Source organism: Coloeus monedula (genome assembly GCF_965178545.1).
Source record: "Coloeus monedula genome assembly, chromosome: Z".
Lineage (NCBI taxonomy): Eukaryota > Metazoa > Chordata > Aves > Passeriformes > Corvidae > Coloeus > Coloeus monedula.
Genome location: NC_138822.1, coordinates 34,233,385 through 34,249,853, shown reverse-complemented (window position 1 = coordinate 34,249,853; position 16,469 = coordinate 34,233,385). Strand labels below are relative to the sequence as shown.

Genomic DNA, 16,469 nt, shown 5'->3' with positions numbered 1-16,469 from the left:
CTTGACCAAAGTCAGCAGTCAGTAGTGTTTTTTCAGGTTTGTGTGATTTTCCTGCTGTGAATCCAGAGAACAATTAGTTTTTTCAGGGTAGGAGCAAAAGCGCTGGCCCAGGCAGACTGTTTGGTAGGTATCTTTTTGTAAGCTTTAATCACACAGCCAACACAAGTATCCATAGCTAAGGTTAAATGGAGCAGACAACCACAGTATTTGCAGGTGACAGGGGGAGTGCTGTCTCCACCACTCATTCTATTTTGCACGTAGGCCTCTTTTGCTGGAAAGGCAACCACTTTGCAATGACAGTGATCCCAAAGTCCATACAATACTGCACCAAAGGATTAATCCCTTTACTCTTCAGTACCTTCTTGGCTGGCTAATCTGGTTCTATTGAACTTCGGCCAGAGATTGCCCACATACTACAAGACTGTTTCTCTTTTGACTAATAATAGCTGATCTGTCTCTCCCTGACATACTGCTGACTCAAAACCAGTCTCCTTTTTACTCCATATTATAGAAGGAATTTACCTTTGATCCCCAAATTAGTCAGCATGCATGCATGCAAAAACAAACCAAAAAACCAACTACAAAAGACAACCATTTAAGGACCTTCTGGACTATCAATGCATAAAACCAGATTCTGATTATCAACCCACAGCAATTGCATTAAAATGTGGGTCTATGAGCTTTTCTTTAGCATTTCATAATTGTGGGCCCTGAGTAATATTTGATAGATATATGCAACACCTAGCCAGTAGATACCACATGGTAACAGAGGCAATCAGTCATCCATATCACATTCCAGCAACTGTTTTGCATGTTACTAAGATAACTGCCCAGGACATTGCAACCAGCTGCTGATTTATGTTTCACCACTTCCCTTTCACATTCTGAGTCAGGAGCATCAGTGTCTTTGAGGCTTTTGTGAAAGTCCCTTACCCCATTTTAGGGAGCCTACATCACTCCTATTCCCTTTGTTCTGCCACAGAACATTCCTCATTGGGTTTTTTTTCCTGCTACTACTGAAGATCTGGAGTCACTGACCTGCACTGTTCATTACTGGCTCCCAAGACAGAGGCGATGTTCTGATGCACCTGGCATAGGTGACCTTTGGGTCTGAGGAGTGGTTGATGGTCTGTGCTACCATCGATCCACGCACTGCCCAGTGCCTCTCTAGAGTGAGCACAGCCAGTCTGTCATGCCCACGGCCAGGCAGGGATTTCCTCTTACCAGCACCAGGATTGTTCTCCATGTCCCATCAGCTCTGAATCCGTTCCTGCCAGGGCCCCCCATACACCCTGCATTACCTTCTCAGGCAGGTCACTCAAAGGAAAAATGTGCTGGTGGCACTGGGGCACTGTCCTCCTCAGGGAGGTCAGGGCTGAAGGAACTGGAGATCTGCCGAAGGGAGAAGAGGCTGAGGGGGCTGGGGGCAGCTGACGGGATGGTGGGGCTGAGGGGGCTGAGGGTGATGGCAGAGGCTGGAGGGCTAAAGGGATAGCAAGGGCAGAGGACTGAGGGCATTAGGGTGTGGGCTGGGGACACCGAGGGGACAAGGGGAAACTGATGACATAAATACTCAAAAAGCATATTGTTTGCAGTACCTCAGTTGTGACAAGAAAAACTGAGACACACTGTTTAAAGTTTCATAAACCATAAAAAAGTTTTCTTACTAAGGAGTTGCTCAACCAAGACAGCAGGCCATGAGCCAACTCGGAAGTCATGTCCTCAGGTGAACTTGTGGCCATGAAAGGATAAAGTGAGGTGGGGGCCATCCCACAAATGACCATCAGACCTTTTGAGACCATTCCCCAAATTGTATACACATGCCCAGCTATAAGGCGTACAGCTTTGTATATATAAATAAGTTCTAAGAAGGGGGATGAGAATTCTGGGAACTTAGATTAGCAGGTATAGTTTGTATAGAAAAACGACAGCTTTGGAACTTTGCTGGCGTATGTTAGGAAGAGTGGTGCCCCATGCATCCAGCACTGAGATAAAGTAACGCCTGTTTTCTAATACTGAACGTACGGTGTTGGAGAGTTGTATTCTTCCCGACCTTTCAGCGACGCTGAGGGCGATGGGGCCTGGGCTGGGGGTGCTGCGGGCAGCGCGGCGCGCTCCGGGCGCTGAGGGACGCGGGGCTGACCGGCCGCGCGGGGCCGCGCTGGCGCCGGCACGAGGCGCGCGTCGTGCGTCGGGCGCGTGCCGGTGCCCGGCGGGGGCGGCGCCGCCCTCGCGCGGGGGCCGTTGTCGGCGCAGGGGCGTTGGGCGCGCGCCGCCGCGTGTCGCGACAGTTGCCGCCCGGCGCAATGGCGAGGCCACCGCCGCTGCCCGCTGGTTTCCGCCCCTCCTCTGCCGCCCTCTGGCCCCGCTCCCGCCTTGGCATCCCCCGGCCCTGCACCTTCCCCATGAAGCTGTGGCTGCTGGTCAACAGCCCGTGCGTCCACTCTGTGCGCTGGGACGCCCGCGGCGAAGGGCTGCTGATCGACCAGGGGCTCTTCGAGCAGGAGGTGCTGGGCGTGGGGCTCGTCTCCGCCGGGGAGGAGGAGCTCTTCAAAACCAAGAACTTCGGCAGCATCGTCCGCCAGTTCAACCTGTACGGGTTCCACAAGCTGACAGCGAGTCCGGCCAGCAGCGCGGCGGGGTCCCGGCCCACGGCGGGGGGCGATACCAGCTACGCTCATGGGCTCCTGCACCACTTCTGGAACCCGGACTTTCGCTACCACCGCCCCGACCTCCTGGTAAAGATCAAAAGACTGACCAAGGCCAACAAGGAGAAGCTGGACGCTGGCTTGGAGGTGACCAGCCGCCTGCCCGACGACTTCCAGCACATTACTGGACGGGGACTTGCTGCTGCCGCCCACGTCCCTCGGCGGAGCCGTAAGGATCGGTGAGACAGGGCGGGTGATGGGGGGCCGCGGTCGGCCTGGGGGCGGCATGGACTTAGAAATCGGCACAGCCCTGGGGCAGCAGCGTCTCCTGCTCTTGCTGGTGGCTGCTCTGTTGGCACGGTGTAAGAAAAAGATTGTTCTTCAGGAAGGTAGATCTGCTTCCAGTAAACACAAGGAATGCAATTACAGATTGCTACGACTGTGCTGCCCATATATAACTACGCTAATATCAATATATGTATCAGATTATTTATATACCTCTAACTATATTGTTCACAGGTCCTGTTTGTATTATCTACAATGAATTATGTGGTTCGCATGTGTTTCAGTGTGCCTATAGGCTGCCAGCAAGGACCTAAAACTAATACACATGCCATATTGTCTTTAGATAAAAGGTGCCAACATGCATTCTTCGGTATGTTTAAAATCTTCATAACTAAAAAAAAAAGTTACCCAAAACACAAGTTCAGTTTGCTTTGAAAATGAAAAGACGAGGCCAATCAAAAGAAAGCAAAAAGTTCTGCATTTTGCATCTTGTATTTTCAGCTGTGGGAAACTATATACAACATAGAGAAGAATTGAATGGAGAAAGGAAGACTTTGAGATCTACTTTAGGAAGACACCAATTTTCAACATACTCAAAACAAATTCAGGAAAAAAGTTCCTGGAAAAGTCAGTTATTATCTCAAAATGTTGCTCAATGCAATATGCTAAGAGCTATTATTCAACACATTCCAGTTTTCTAAAATATAAATTGTTAAGTAATACTCATTTACATGAACTGAAAATATATCCATGGATATTTTGTAAACTTCAAAACCTTGCCTTTTTCTACAAATAATATCTTGTCAGGCTCTGTCTCTCTTCTTCATTTATTTTGTTTGAAATTAGATTCTGATCTTAATTCACATCACTCACATTACATAGCTCTTGACCGTATTGATTTGGCAACATGAGGCCTGCCTTTGATATCTGAAAGACCTTTTTCACCTTTCATCCAAAGAAAAGTTCCCCAGCCCAGGCCATCGCAGACAGTAACACAATTACCTGGTCCAGCACTGGGATGGCTGAGGATGGGCAGGATGCTGATCGTGCAGCCCAGCAGAGACCAATGTGACACTGGTGCCTTGCACTGGCACAACAAGGGGAAACAGATGAGATAATCCAGATTTTCCTGATTTTGAAATGGGAATGAGCTCAGAGAGCCTAGAGTTTCTGTAAAGCTTGTGCAAAAGGCTGTGTCTGATTCACATCATGAAGGAAGCTGTTTCTCTGCAATATGTACAGACTGGCTGTGGCCAGCACTGCCTCATTGCTCTCTGCTCCTACAGACAGTTCCTACCCAAAATCTTCAGTCTGTGTTGTCATCTCTCTCCTCTTAAGACCATTTCATAATGGTGAGGAGCAACTGAAACTAAGTGAAGTAAGACACTAAAACCTGCAAAAAACCTTTTTTTTGAGGCTTGAGTACAGTATCCAAACAGGCACCTAATTCACAGCCATGAGGTGTCCTTCCATGAGTTTACTATTGCAAATCACTATGTTCTGGTGCTACCTAAGGATACCATGGGTCCTCCAGCTCTCACAGTTGCTGTGCCATACATGGAAAGAAAAGCTGGAGCAATTTATGTAAACTTAATGTGTTCAGGGCAGATACTATTAGAGAAGGACTCTATGGCTTTTATGATTCTGGGGTTCAGATTAGATGATCATAACGCTGCTTTTTGGGCTCAGCTCCCCTGAATCAGAGCGAAAAATCACACATCGGAGGTTCTTTAAATAAAGATTCAGAAGTCTAATTGTTACAACACAGAGTTCATCAGTTGTAAGTCACTGACGTCTTTTGGGTTTTTTCCCCCTGATGTCCTCATAGTGGACATAAACGAAAAACTTCTGGCCAACACTGTCTGCATTTTACCTGGAGTGGTCATGGCAAATCCCTGCATGAGGAAGACGAATGAAATTTTCATGAACCACAGTTAACGTGCCTCTGACATGGTGAGGCATTTTAACTGCATTCTTAAAGACACATTCCTCTTTTGGGGGAGTCATTCAGACCTTAATTGTACTCAATGCAAACATATTTTCTAAGGTAGAGAAGGAAGGGATGGAATGGGAGGATTTCTCAATCTTTTAGAAAGCACACAGAAGAGAGATGTCTAAAGAAAAAATGCAAAATGACAAATGCTGCATACTGTCATCCCACCAAATACGTATCATCTTACTTTGTGCTGCAAGTGGGAACAGCAACTGGCAAGTACAGTTGAAGTGTGTTTAAAAAGACCACCAGTCTACCAGAAGATTTTAAGTGTAATATTGTCAACAAACCTTGGAAACCCACTGTGCAGGGGACCACTTAGAGCCACAGCAAACATCTTTGCTGGCTGCTCAGGGTGCAGAAATATCAGGATGTGACAGCAGCCACAACAGAGTGAGTACAGCCAGTGGTAGAAAAGGGGAAAAGACCACAGCCAGACTCCAGAAACACCAAAAGCCTGGAAAGGAAAGCATCTTCTGAAAATTGAGGCAAATCAGACACATACAAGAATAAATGCTTATCTGAATTGGAAATAAATTCATAGAAACACTGGTGGCCCTACACTGTGTCTAGGACTGCTGCCACCCAGCAGAAGTTCTGTTCTGTCTCACTGCCTCCTGAGCATGTTGTGCCTCTCCTCCTGAAGCTGATGTCACTGTCAATGCTGTGACATTCCTGTCCTTCATTCACACAAGTCCCTGTAACACAGCAGAGCAAGCAGAGTTCACTTTGACCTGTGACCCGCTGGGGATCAGGTTGCTTAGGGATGATGCAATGTCCCTGCCTCTTGTTCGGCCTAATGAGACCCCACACAGTACCTCTCACTGCATACTGCGATGTGTTTATAGTGCTGCTAAGTCACAGGCATGACATCTGTGTGGCAGACAAGTTGTGTTTGCCACTGATCTATGAGGATACTGAGAAGCAGAAGCACAACAGCTCATTCAGTGCCAAATGCAAGTTTTGCTGGCTGATTTAAATTACTTCTCTTTCAGCTTCTTAAAGGAGTAATAGTGTACCGTCAAACTTGTAACTGGAGACCTAAAAGTAGGCTAATGGATGAATGACCCAAGGATGGATGGATGGATGGACATGGATGTAGAGGAGAATGAATAGAATGTTTTCTCCGTCCCTAGCAGCATTATTCCAGCACACTGAAATCCTGCAAAAGCAAGTCTCTCAAGAGACTTCTGCTAAAATGCACAGGGAAGGAAGAAAAACTGTGAGACGTTATTCTGTATTTCAGAAGAAAGGGATTGTTCTTTGGTGCTATTAACTGTTGCAGCTCCATTGATTTCTTTACAAAGAGCTGAAAATCTAGTTTTAGAAAAAGGAAAAGACTAGTAAGAGATTTTAAAAAACACTATGGCCAGAAAACTGTTGCCAAGCTTTCCAAGTTTAGAGAACCCAAAAACCTAAGAACATAAAACATTCAGGTAATTTTTTTTTTTTTGATGGAGCAGTCACAGTGTTGCCCTGGAAATGTCATTTAATCTGTATTCTGTATTTGAATTGAGACATTTATAACCCCAAAACTAGCTAGTGTACAATATACCTTGATTCAGGTTTCCTACCTCCCAGGAGCTAGAATCAAAATGTAGGTAGCAAATGCATGTAGATGAAGGACTTGACTCTTTGGTAATCTCTGTGCAGGACATTTCCAGTGGCCAAGCTGATGAGTGGTCATGTGTTCCCCCTGGAAAAGAGAGATATTCTAAGTTGGATGAGCAACAAGACAGAAAGACAAGGGAGGCCAGGAGGAGCTTGTCAGACTTGCAAAGGAAGAAGCAGGGACATACCTGCACACCACACTATGAAGGAGCAGAAGCAAAACTCACAGCTGGATGTCTGTAACAGGCAAGGTTTCTTAGTTTAGGCAAATTGCCAGCAGGGATGAGAGCAACATGAAGAAACATCCTTAAGTGCCAGAGAAGAAGGTGGTATATATCCTACTTATTGAACAGTCTGTTGCTGGCCTGTCTGCTGCAGGTCCATTCATCCCGGGCAGACTTACAGCAGAGAACGGTGTTTGAATGGTCTCAGTGACATTTTGGCTCTACTTAAGGTCAGTGGCCAAAATGCTACAAGGCTCAAAAAGGTTAATTCTCACCTTCAACCTGTAAACCATTTATAAATCATTTATTAAATACAACTCTTTAAATTGTTGGACTGCTTAGTGTTTTCACTGCCATGTGTGCATGACATTAATAAAAGTGCCATGGAATCCAGCTAGTGGAAGGAATATAACTATGTTATGTTATTACTGCTGACAAAAGAAGTATAGACTTTTCCCAAGATTTCATTGTCCCATTTGAAAATAAACAAAGCATAACTGCACTGTCTTTTTTTTCCTGAAACGTAAAAATCACAACAGCAGTTTTGTTTCTGAAGAACACATTTGGAATTCCAAACTGGCTCATTAGCTTTAAATCAACAGTGTTTAACATCTGGATCAGTATTTCAAATAATTCTGTTGAAATAATGGCTTTTTCTTCTTTATTCATTAGTATCAGCCATTGGACTGCTTAGATCTTACTTCTATCAGTGCTTTTGCTTCAGTTGTGTGAATTTTCTGTAATTGCACCTGTGATACCTTACTGTAATTTAGTTCTGTTGTCCTTATTTGTAAATCTGTTAGTCTGTTTATTTATCAGCATTACAATCAGAAAAATAATGGATAAATATTCACTTACAACTAACAGAGTAGGAACAGAAAATGGTTTTTAACCACACTTCTTAATGGCTCTGTAAAGGGATAAGACAGTACAGCAAGTAAAGTTTAAGGGCGACATATGAGGCAAGCCATAACATGAGCTCCATTGGACATTCTGTCTATTTTCCTGTAAACATTTGATTACATTCAGACGCTACACTAAATGTCACTACAAATTGCAAAGTCAGCTTCTGAGACTTTGAAGGCATGTTGAAATTTGTGCATTGAAAGTTTGCGTCCAAGAAAAACACTGGAATTAAACCCCATCTCACTGCTTAGCTTTAAAAAACCACAGTAAGGAAAATTGCTCATGGTCACCATTGCCAGAACTGGATAGAGATTGGAGGGCAGCCATTGCCATACCATAGTGAAGCAGAATTTGAATGTGAAGGGACATCTTATCTGGAAAAGATAAAAGAACAGAGAGCATTGAATTACAGACATTTCTGACAAAAAGAACAGAGAGCATTGGGAATCCCCAGTCTGAAAACACACAAAAAAGAACTTTCCAGAACAAAACGTTCAATATTTTTAAAGCAACTGAAAAGTAAGTCCTATAATGCAAACTACAGTGTAAATTTACTCCATTGACTGCTGAAGCTGTCAGTTGCAAAGTAACACTAGTGGAGTCCTAAGCCAGAACCAAGGTCACAAAGGCTCTGAATGAACAGACAGAAAGGCAAATACATATACTGAGAGCTTTACCTTTTAATCAAAAGACAGAAGACAGAGTGAGACATCATGGGTGCCCCAGATGGGTTGGGGCAGAGGGCTGTCCTGCAGATGCTGACAGGGCCAGGGGTGTCTAGACGCTGCAGAACCCAGGACTATGGCCCCATGGTCCACATGAACTTAAAGAAGGAGCTCTGCAAGTTCCACCTCAAGAGCTGCACCTGTGTAGGCAAGTTCAGCAGGTGGGATTTTTACAGCCACCTCCAGGACTTCTGAATTTTTGTGGGGAACCCTTCTGCCTCCCTCTATGGCTGACCTCAGGGGACAGGAGGGACTTCACCCTAGCCTGAATCTTGGAGGGTGGGAAGTGTTTCCTCAGTGTGGGAATGCATCTTGGTTTTGTCTTGTTTATTATGATTGGTTTTTTGCATTGTCAGTATAACTCCTTCAGGAGAGAGAACAAGCCTGGACACAATGCTGGCTGCTGAGGGTGGGTGCTCCCTGATCTGGGGCTATAAGGCGGGCACCAGGCTGGGCTGGAAGGGTGTGGAGGCTTGGGAAAAGGGAGACCAGTTGGCCTGGGAGAACCTGGGGCGGTGACTTCCTGCAGACCTGGAGACACCTTCAGGGGATGGTGGCTGGGGCAGGGACAAGTGTTGGCCTGCTAACTGGTACCCTTGTGTGGTGGAATGGCAGCAGCATGGCCCCAGATTGGGCCCCCAGCAGCATGGCCCCCCCATGACCCTCTTTCTGGAGATGCTGGGTTTGGTCGGACCTCCTGGACACACCCCCATTGCCTGAGACCTCTGGTGTGGTGAGATCCTCTCTCCATGGGACAACCAGGGTAATGACATCTCTTTCAAGGGGGATGGCTGGGCTTATCAGGACCCTCAGGTCTGTGACACCTCTCTGGGATCCCTGCAACCATCTCCTCTCTTAGGGAGAGAGGGGGCTCCTGAGCTTTGCAGGAGCTCCAGGGCTGTGACAACCCCCCCTTCTGGGGGAACAGGGCTTGGCGGGACCCCTAGGGCAATGGGACCTCAGCACTCCTGCCAACCCTGTCCCCTCAATAGATGTGGTCATCCTGTCCCTGAAAGGGGTGCAGGTCCTTAGCACGAGGGTTCCCACTTCTCTCCCAGGCAAGTGCCCTCCCAGTGCAAACTGCTTCAGTCATCCTTGGTGTGCCTGTCCTCCTTGCAACTTCCTCAGCTCCCTCTTGAGTGAATGACATTCCAAGACACTTTGGGGGCAGCTTGTTCAGAGACCCATTCCCTGGGTGATGGTAGCCTGTTTTTTAGTGCTGGCATCTGCCTTCACTTTGGTTTATGTCCCCGCAAAAAAAGAGATTAAAGAGAATCTATCATTGGCTGAAATCACTCTGCAGCACCTGACTCCCTACCTGCTTCTTTCCCTGCACCTCCAAAACCCCAGTGCCCATATCCTGCTCTATCTTGATGCCACGTGGAAGGATTCCCATCATGGAAACAGGATTAGTTAAAGTAGGAAAGATTAAATTATTTGAATTGTGAGATTACAAGTACCTATTCTGCTTCCCTAATGTCATTCCCTTGTGCTAGAAATGTACAAAGATTATTTTTATTTAACTTTTTATTTTTTATTACTATTTAAATAGGAGGAAATGTGAAATGTTGGAAGTTTTAACCACATTCATAGAATCATAAAATGGTTTGGATTGGAAGGGACCCATCTAGTCCACCCCCACTTCCACTAGACCAAGTTGCTCAAAGGCTCATCCAAGCCTTGAATGCTTCCAGGGATGGGCCATCCACAGCTTCTCTGGGCAACCTGTTCCAGTGCCTCATCACCCTCACAGTAAAGAATTTCTTCCTCAAATCTAATCTAGACCTATCCTCTTTTAGTTTAAAGACATTCCCCTCTTGATAATATTACAAGATAACACATTTCTGTAATAAGCAAGGCTGCAATATCATAGCTGCTGAATTGTTAAGGCCCACCACTAGCAGATTTGCAGATGACACCAAGGTGTGGAGGGGAGTGCTGATCTGCTGGAGGGTAGGAGGGCTCTGCAGAAGGACCTGGACAGGCTGGATCCATGGGCTGAATCCAGCAGTATGAGGTTTAACAAGACCAAATGCCTGCACTTTGGCCACAACAACCCCAGGCAGTGCTCCAGGCTGGGGACAGAGTGGCTGGACAGTGGCCAGGCAGAAAAGGACCTGGGGGTGCTGGTGACAGCAGCTGAACATGAGCCAGGGTGTGCCCAGGTGGCCAAGAAGGCCAATGGCATCCTGGCCTGTACCAGCAACAGTGTGGCCAGCAGGACCAGGGCAGGGATTGTCCCCCTGTACTCAGCACTGGTGAGGCCACACCTTGAGTGCTGTGTCCATTCTGGCCCCCTCAGTTTAGGAAGGACATTGAGCTGCTGGAGCGTGTCCAGAGAAGGGCAGCAAGGCTGGTTAAGGGTCTGGAACACCAGTCCTGTGAGGAGCAGCTGAGGGAGTTGAGGTTGTTCAGCATGGAGAAAAGGAGGCTGAGGTGTGACCTTATCACTCTCTACAGCTCCCCAAAAGGAGGGTGTATCCAGATGAGGGTTGGGCTCTTTTTCCAGGCAACCAGTGACAGGACAAGAGGACACAGTCTCAAGCTGCACCAGGGGAGGTTCAGATTGAACATTAGGAGGTATTTCTTCACAGAAGGGGTGATTGGGCACTGGAATGGGCTGCCCAGGGATGTGGAAGAGTCACTGTCCCTGGAGGTGTTTAAGGAAAGACTGGATGTGGCACTCAGTGCCGTGGTGTGGTTGACAAGGTGGTGTTCGGTCATAGGTTGGACTCGATGATCTCACAGGTCTTTTCCAGCCTAGTTGATTCTGTGATTCTGTGAAGATGGGAATAGAAAACAGAGTCATCAGGGACCATACCTGCAACTGCTGTGCAAAGACATTCAAATGACTGGACAATAGAATATCCCATAGGATCCTGCTATTGGTAAGGATCCAACACTAAGGAAACAAGGTCAACATAGTTTTGGAAAAAGAAGCTAACATGAACAGCAGGACATTTCAGAAAGGAAAATGGGAGCCAGTGCACAAGTGCTAAATACACTCTTTCAGTACAAAGAACGTTTGATCCAGGGATGTTTTTCACAATATTGTCTTGTTGTGCGCTAAGTGAGAGCTTGTCATCTCAGAAATAAGACACTTTTCCTAAAAAAGCATCTCATTCTTGGTTTTACTATGAATTTCTTATCTCCTTACCCTATGTCTTTATTCTTAACTATTTATTTTTCTGGCTCTGTACCATCATTCACATGTCAACAGAGCACATTACTCTTCAGCCCTGCCATTTGCTATGTGCCTGTACCAAAAGCACTGTAAACTTAGAGGCCTCTTTTGATACTGATTATCCAGCAAAAGGGTATAGGAATCTCAGATGGCAAATATATCATGACACAAAATAGTCTGGTTCAAACTACTTGGGTTTTGAGCATGTTTGTTATCAGTGCAAGGTACTGAAGGACAGCATGTTTTGTTTCTTTGCAGGTTTTTGTCTTTAAAACGTGGTAATTTTGCACCTAAAAATCATCATGTTTGAGTTCTGAATTCTCATTGTTCACTGTTGCAAGAACAGCTTATTCATGTATTGCATTTGTCCTGGTTTTGGCTGGGATTTTCTTTCCAGCAGCTGGTGCTGTGTTTTATTCTGCTGCTAAGCATATGTAACAATACCCCAGAAAGGCAGTTCAGAGACTTGTCCAAGAGCACAGGCAACTATCGTATGAGAGAAAAAATAATAAATCTTACTGCACTCATGCTCTCCCTCTTTAAGCTTTCTAATGATTCAGGTTTAAATTAACAGCATTTAGTAGAGACCATACTTGTGAGATTCCCTAAAGAAATTGGGGAAAGAATTTTTTTTGAAAAAGCTATGAAAGAACAGTGCATAAAGAAAATATCATTACTAGCGCAGTGCCCCGGGGTTCATATTACAACAGTGAAGCGTGTAATTGTTCCTTGTGTCCAACAGAAACATATTGTTCCTTGTGTCCAACAGAAATGCCATAATATAATATAAATATATAATATAAGAAATGTACCGTAGGGAACAAAGGATAATCATCAAGCTACAAGGAACAATCGTTTCAGGCAAGTGAATGATTTCTTAGTAGTTTTAGGCTATAACTTACTGTTTAGTATCATTTCAAAAAAGAAAAAGGTATGAAGTGTTGGCCATTATCTCCTGTGGCAATATTATCAAAAAGATGTGCAGGAGTGTTTATATCACAAAAACAGTTCCTTACGGAAAGTGTAGTATGGCATGACTCTTACTGCTTTGGATTTTGCATTATAGAGGCATCTCAGTGATACTGCTGTATAATGGTGGCTCATGGCTTCTCTGAATAGATTTTTTTTTTCCCTGCTTGAAATTTTCCATCCTTATACTGCAATAAAAATGTAGGAGCAACAATATCAGCCTGCTTTAGGAAAAATGATTGTCATCATGTTTTTTCACAACTCACACTGCATGTATTTATGAGACTGAGAGGAAGGTGAGAGCTGCTATGAAATGCAAGCTCTTGAAAACATCTTAGTTGTAATTTTCCTAAAGGAATTTTCTTTCTCAGTGCATAGATAACAAATAGCAATGAAAATTCAGTGCTATTCAGCCCTACAGTTCTTCTATTACTCAGAGTTAATATTTTACTTAAGAACCACTAGTTATGATATCATTACCATAATAATGGCAATTTGTAAGTCATTCTGCATTTCGTAACAATAACAAGGAACTCTCAACTTGGCTTATATAAAATGAGACTTCTTGAGATGAATAAACTTTACCTGGCCAGTATGATAGTTTATGTTTGGAAGTAACATCAAAGGTGAGTACTGTCTGTGGTAGCTGATAGCGCTAAACTATTCGTTAGGTATAGCTCTCCTCCTTTTGTCCTAAAGGACAAAATTGTGTGTGTGTGCATGTGTGCATTCTGAAGAGGTAGATACACCAACACAGACACAGAGACTTACACAGTTACCATGAACAGCGAACCAGGTTGACATAGATAGAACAATGCCTTTACTAGGACCCAAGTATCCATAACCCCCACCTTCATGAACATGAACACAGTCCTTTTCTGCCGTTCTAGGTGATCTGGATTGGATGTTTTCTAGTGAAATATGGACACACCTTCACTCCCTATATTCATAAGAACAGCATGTTCCTCAAATAACAGTATAGAAATTAATTGAAATTTATCCATGCACTGTCTGTGGCTGAATGTAAAGTTCCTTACGCAGACCTTGGTGCAAAGATTGGGTCTTTCTACAAACCATATCTCCTGGGTCATGAAAGAGTCCAGTTTTTCCCCAGTGCACTGCACACGCACACAAACACACAGACTGATCCCACCAGTAGGCAGCCTAAGACACTTTGCACTTCCAGCTGCAGTTTCCATGATCTGTAAGTCCCTCGTTTCTTTGTGACCTGTGTTTCCTTCTTCTACTGCATCCTTGCCCTCCACTCTGACCAAGCACAGTTTCAGTCCTTTGGACTGACTCTTTTTTATTTTGCCTGATGTCTGCTCTCAGCCTAATTTTGCGAGTACCAGGTGTGGAAGTCCTTGCTTTGCATTGATTGAATGGGACTAAAAACACCATTAACAGTGAAATCAGGCAACTTTATTGTCACTACTAAATCAGCTTCAGGATTTGTGTGCATGCAGAGGAAAAGCATGAGCAGGATAGAGCAGGCCTTAGGCACTGAGGCTGCCTTTGGATCAGCAGGCATTGCCCCAGAAGAAAATGGTCATGGTCCACTGCAGCCTGCACTGGATCCTGTTCATCCTGCTTCTCTAGCCAGTTTTCTTCTTAGGACCTGAAGGAGTTCCTGCACCTGCGTAAAAAATTCCACCAGCTTCTGGAGTGAAAATGGGCAGGACCTAAACCTGTCCAATGGTGTTGGTATTGGCCTTGGCTTCTGAGTAGGGGTTGGGGCGGTTGTAAAATGTCTCGATGCCCTTCTATCTGGCTGCAGGTCTATCTGGATCAGGATCCAGTCATAGAAGTGCTGAGTGGAGGTGTACACTCCAGGCTGGTTTGCTCTTGCACAGCCTTTTCCCCAGCTGGTCACGCCAACGAGCCAGAAGTAGGCAGCACCATTATCTTTGCACACGAGAGGACCACCGCTATCACCCTGCAGTGGAGCAAGAGAGGAATAAGGTAATGTTGGGCAGTTTCTGTCAGCACTAGAGCTGTCTCCTTCTCTCACAGCCCCTGACAGAGCTGTATTCCTGCCAGAGAAAGTCTCTGCTCAGCTGCTGGAGCCTCCAGAACTTTGGCTGGGAGCAGGTCAGGGGCTTGTGTGGTAGGGCTGTCTCTCATCTCTGCAGTGATCCTGGATGTGCAGAGGATGGGTGTTTGGGGTTGCATCTGGAGTTCTGGACTGCCAAGAGCACTGGATGTGCTTTCTGGGCATAGTGCCAGGCCCCTGGAACAATGGGGGCAATGGGCAGGGACCTGCAAATGGGGAAGGCAAGGGAAGCCCTAACAGCAGTGGGAAGCTGGGGCTGGGAGGGTGACTGGCCAGGCAAAGCAGGTGCCAGGCTGTGTTGGGGTGGTGCTGCTCAGGCTGCCCGCACTGCTGGGAACTTCGTGGCTCGTCTCACACTCCTACCTGGCAGGGGTTGATGCCACCTTCTGGGTAACCAGCACACAAGTTTTGAGTGTGGATGGCCCCTGCGTACCAGAGGCTGCTGTTACAGAGCCGGACATCAATGAGGTGGACCTTGGCCTCCTGCAGGATGTCACTTGGTCTTTGAGCTGTGAGCACAGAAAGGAATGAGCATACAGCAGTTCCTTGCCCGTTCCCTTCCCCTGTTGGGGAGTGAAGCCCTTCCCTAGGGCTTCCCTGGGGTTTCCTAGGGGAACACCCTGTTGCCCTGCTTTCCCCCTTCTGTCTGGCTTTGGGGAGTGGTGCAGGACTATCTCTCCAGAGGGAGACCTCCTGCAGCCTGACTGTGGCTTTGGCCTCTGCTGCTGGAAAGCCCAACCCATCTCCCTGATGTGCCAAGTTTGCCCTCAGGGCATGTGTCCTTTTGGGGAACTCACCTCTTGTAGTGGTGGAACCCCAGCCAGCAATGTAGCAGGTTTTCAGTTCCATCACATTCAGTGTGGCCTTGGGTACACAGCCCAGCTGTACGTAGCGGCTGCACACTACTGGCTGGTCCAATTTCAGCAGGGCAATGTCGTTCCTCTCCTCACCAGGAGTGTAGTGTTCATGAACCCGTAGCTGCTTAATCTGGCGCACTTGCACCTCAGGGCCAAACTGAGTCAACTGGGTGGCCCCTGTCACCACGCGCCACATGTTGATGTTCCTGAGAGGCACATGGAGAAAGAAGTGAGAGGGAGCAGAGCCATGTGCTGCAGAAGCCCAGTAGTTCCCTGTCTTCTGCTTTGCAAGTCAGAGAGGAAAGCAATGTGTGTGACTGTCCTAGCATGCCTTAGGCTCTGAGAATGTCAACCTAGAGGCTACTAGGAAGCAGTGGCTGGCAAGAGTGTAGAGTGCTCTCCTGAATTCTCAGCTGGGGTCTGCAGTGCCCAGGCATGGGGTGCACTGCAGGGAAGCAGAATGGGAGTAGCACATGGTGCTACAAACAGGGTACCTGCTGGTGTTGTGGAGATATATCTGTTCCCTGCTCTTCCTTACCTGGCATTGGTGAAGCAGTGGGCAGCTGTGAGGACCCACTCTGTGCTGATGAGGGACCCTCCACAGATATGCCCTGTGCCTGGTTCCCAGGGATCCTGGATGCTGACAATCCCAGCCCAGGCCCCTGGCTGGACAGCTGTGCCACCCATGATGCGCAATTCGCCGTAGTCTGGAGCCATGGGGTCATAGTCATAAACCATGGGGCCGTAGGAAGCAGACATGGGCCAGAGACCACAGATCCCTCTGTAAACAGAGAGTCATTGCTGTCCTGCTTGGTGGCTTGCTGCTGCTCAGGTTGAAGGTCAGCAAACTTCCCTCCCCACATGGCATTTTTTGCATGGACAGCACAGCCAGGAAATCCCATGGGGCTGTCCACCCCTGTTTCTGCTTGAGTCCCATAGACAAGTTGTGCTGCAGCCTGGGTGCCGTCAAGGAACTGGAGCTCCTGCATGGGGCTTATAAAACTGTAGTGTGGC

At 46.6% G+C, this 16,469-nt stretch overlaps 2 protein-coding genes across 2 annotated transcripts; one reads left to right on the top strand and one right to left on the bottom strand.

Annotated features, from left to right (window-relative positions):
- Positions 1-2,306: 2,306 nt before the first annotated feature.
- On the top strand, positions 2,307-2,891 carry LOC309585133 (heat shock factor protein 5-like; the record flags this gene model as incomplete). Its single annotated transcript, XM_082301664.1, has 1 exon — positions 2,307-2,891. The coding sequence occupies one exon, from the start codon at positions 2,307-2,309 to the stop codon at positions 2,889-2,891; it is 585 nt and encodes a 194-aa protein (XP_082157790.1).
- Positions 2,892-14,127: 11,236 nt separating this feature from the next.
- Positions 14,128-16,214, bottom strand: LOC309584945 (acrosin-like; the record flags this gene model as incomplete). Its single annotated transcript, XM_082301306.1, has 4 exons — positions 14,128-14,481; positions 14,962-15,107; positions 15,396-15,661; positions 15,994-16,214. 4 exons carry the CDS (start codon positions 16,212-16,214, stop codon positions 14,128-14,130), a joined length of 987 nt encoding a protein of 328 aa, XP_082157432.1.
- Positions 16,215-16,469: the final 255 nt, after the last annotated feature.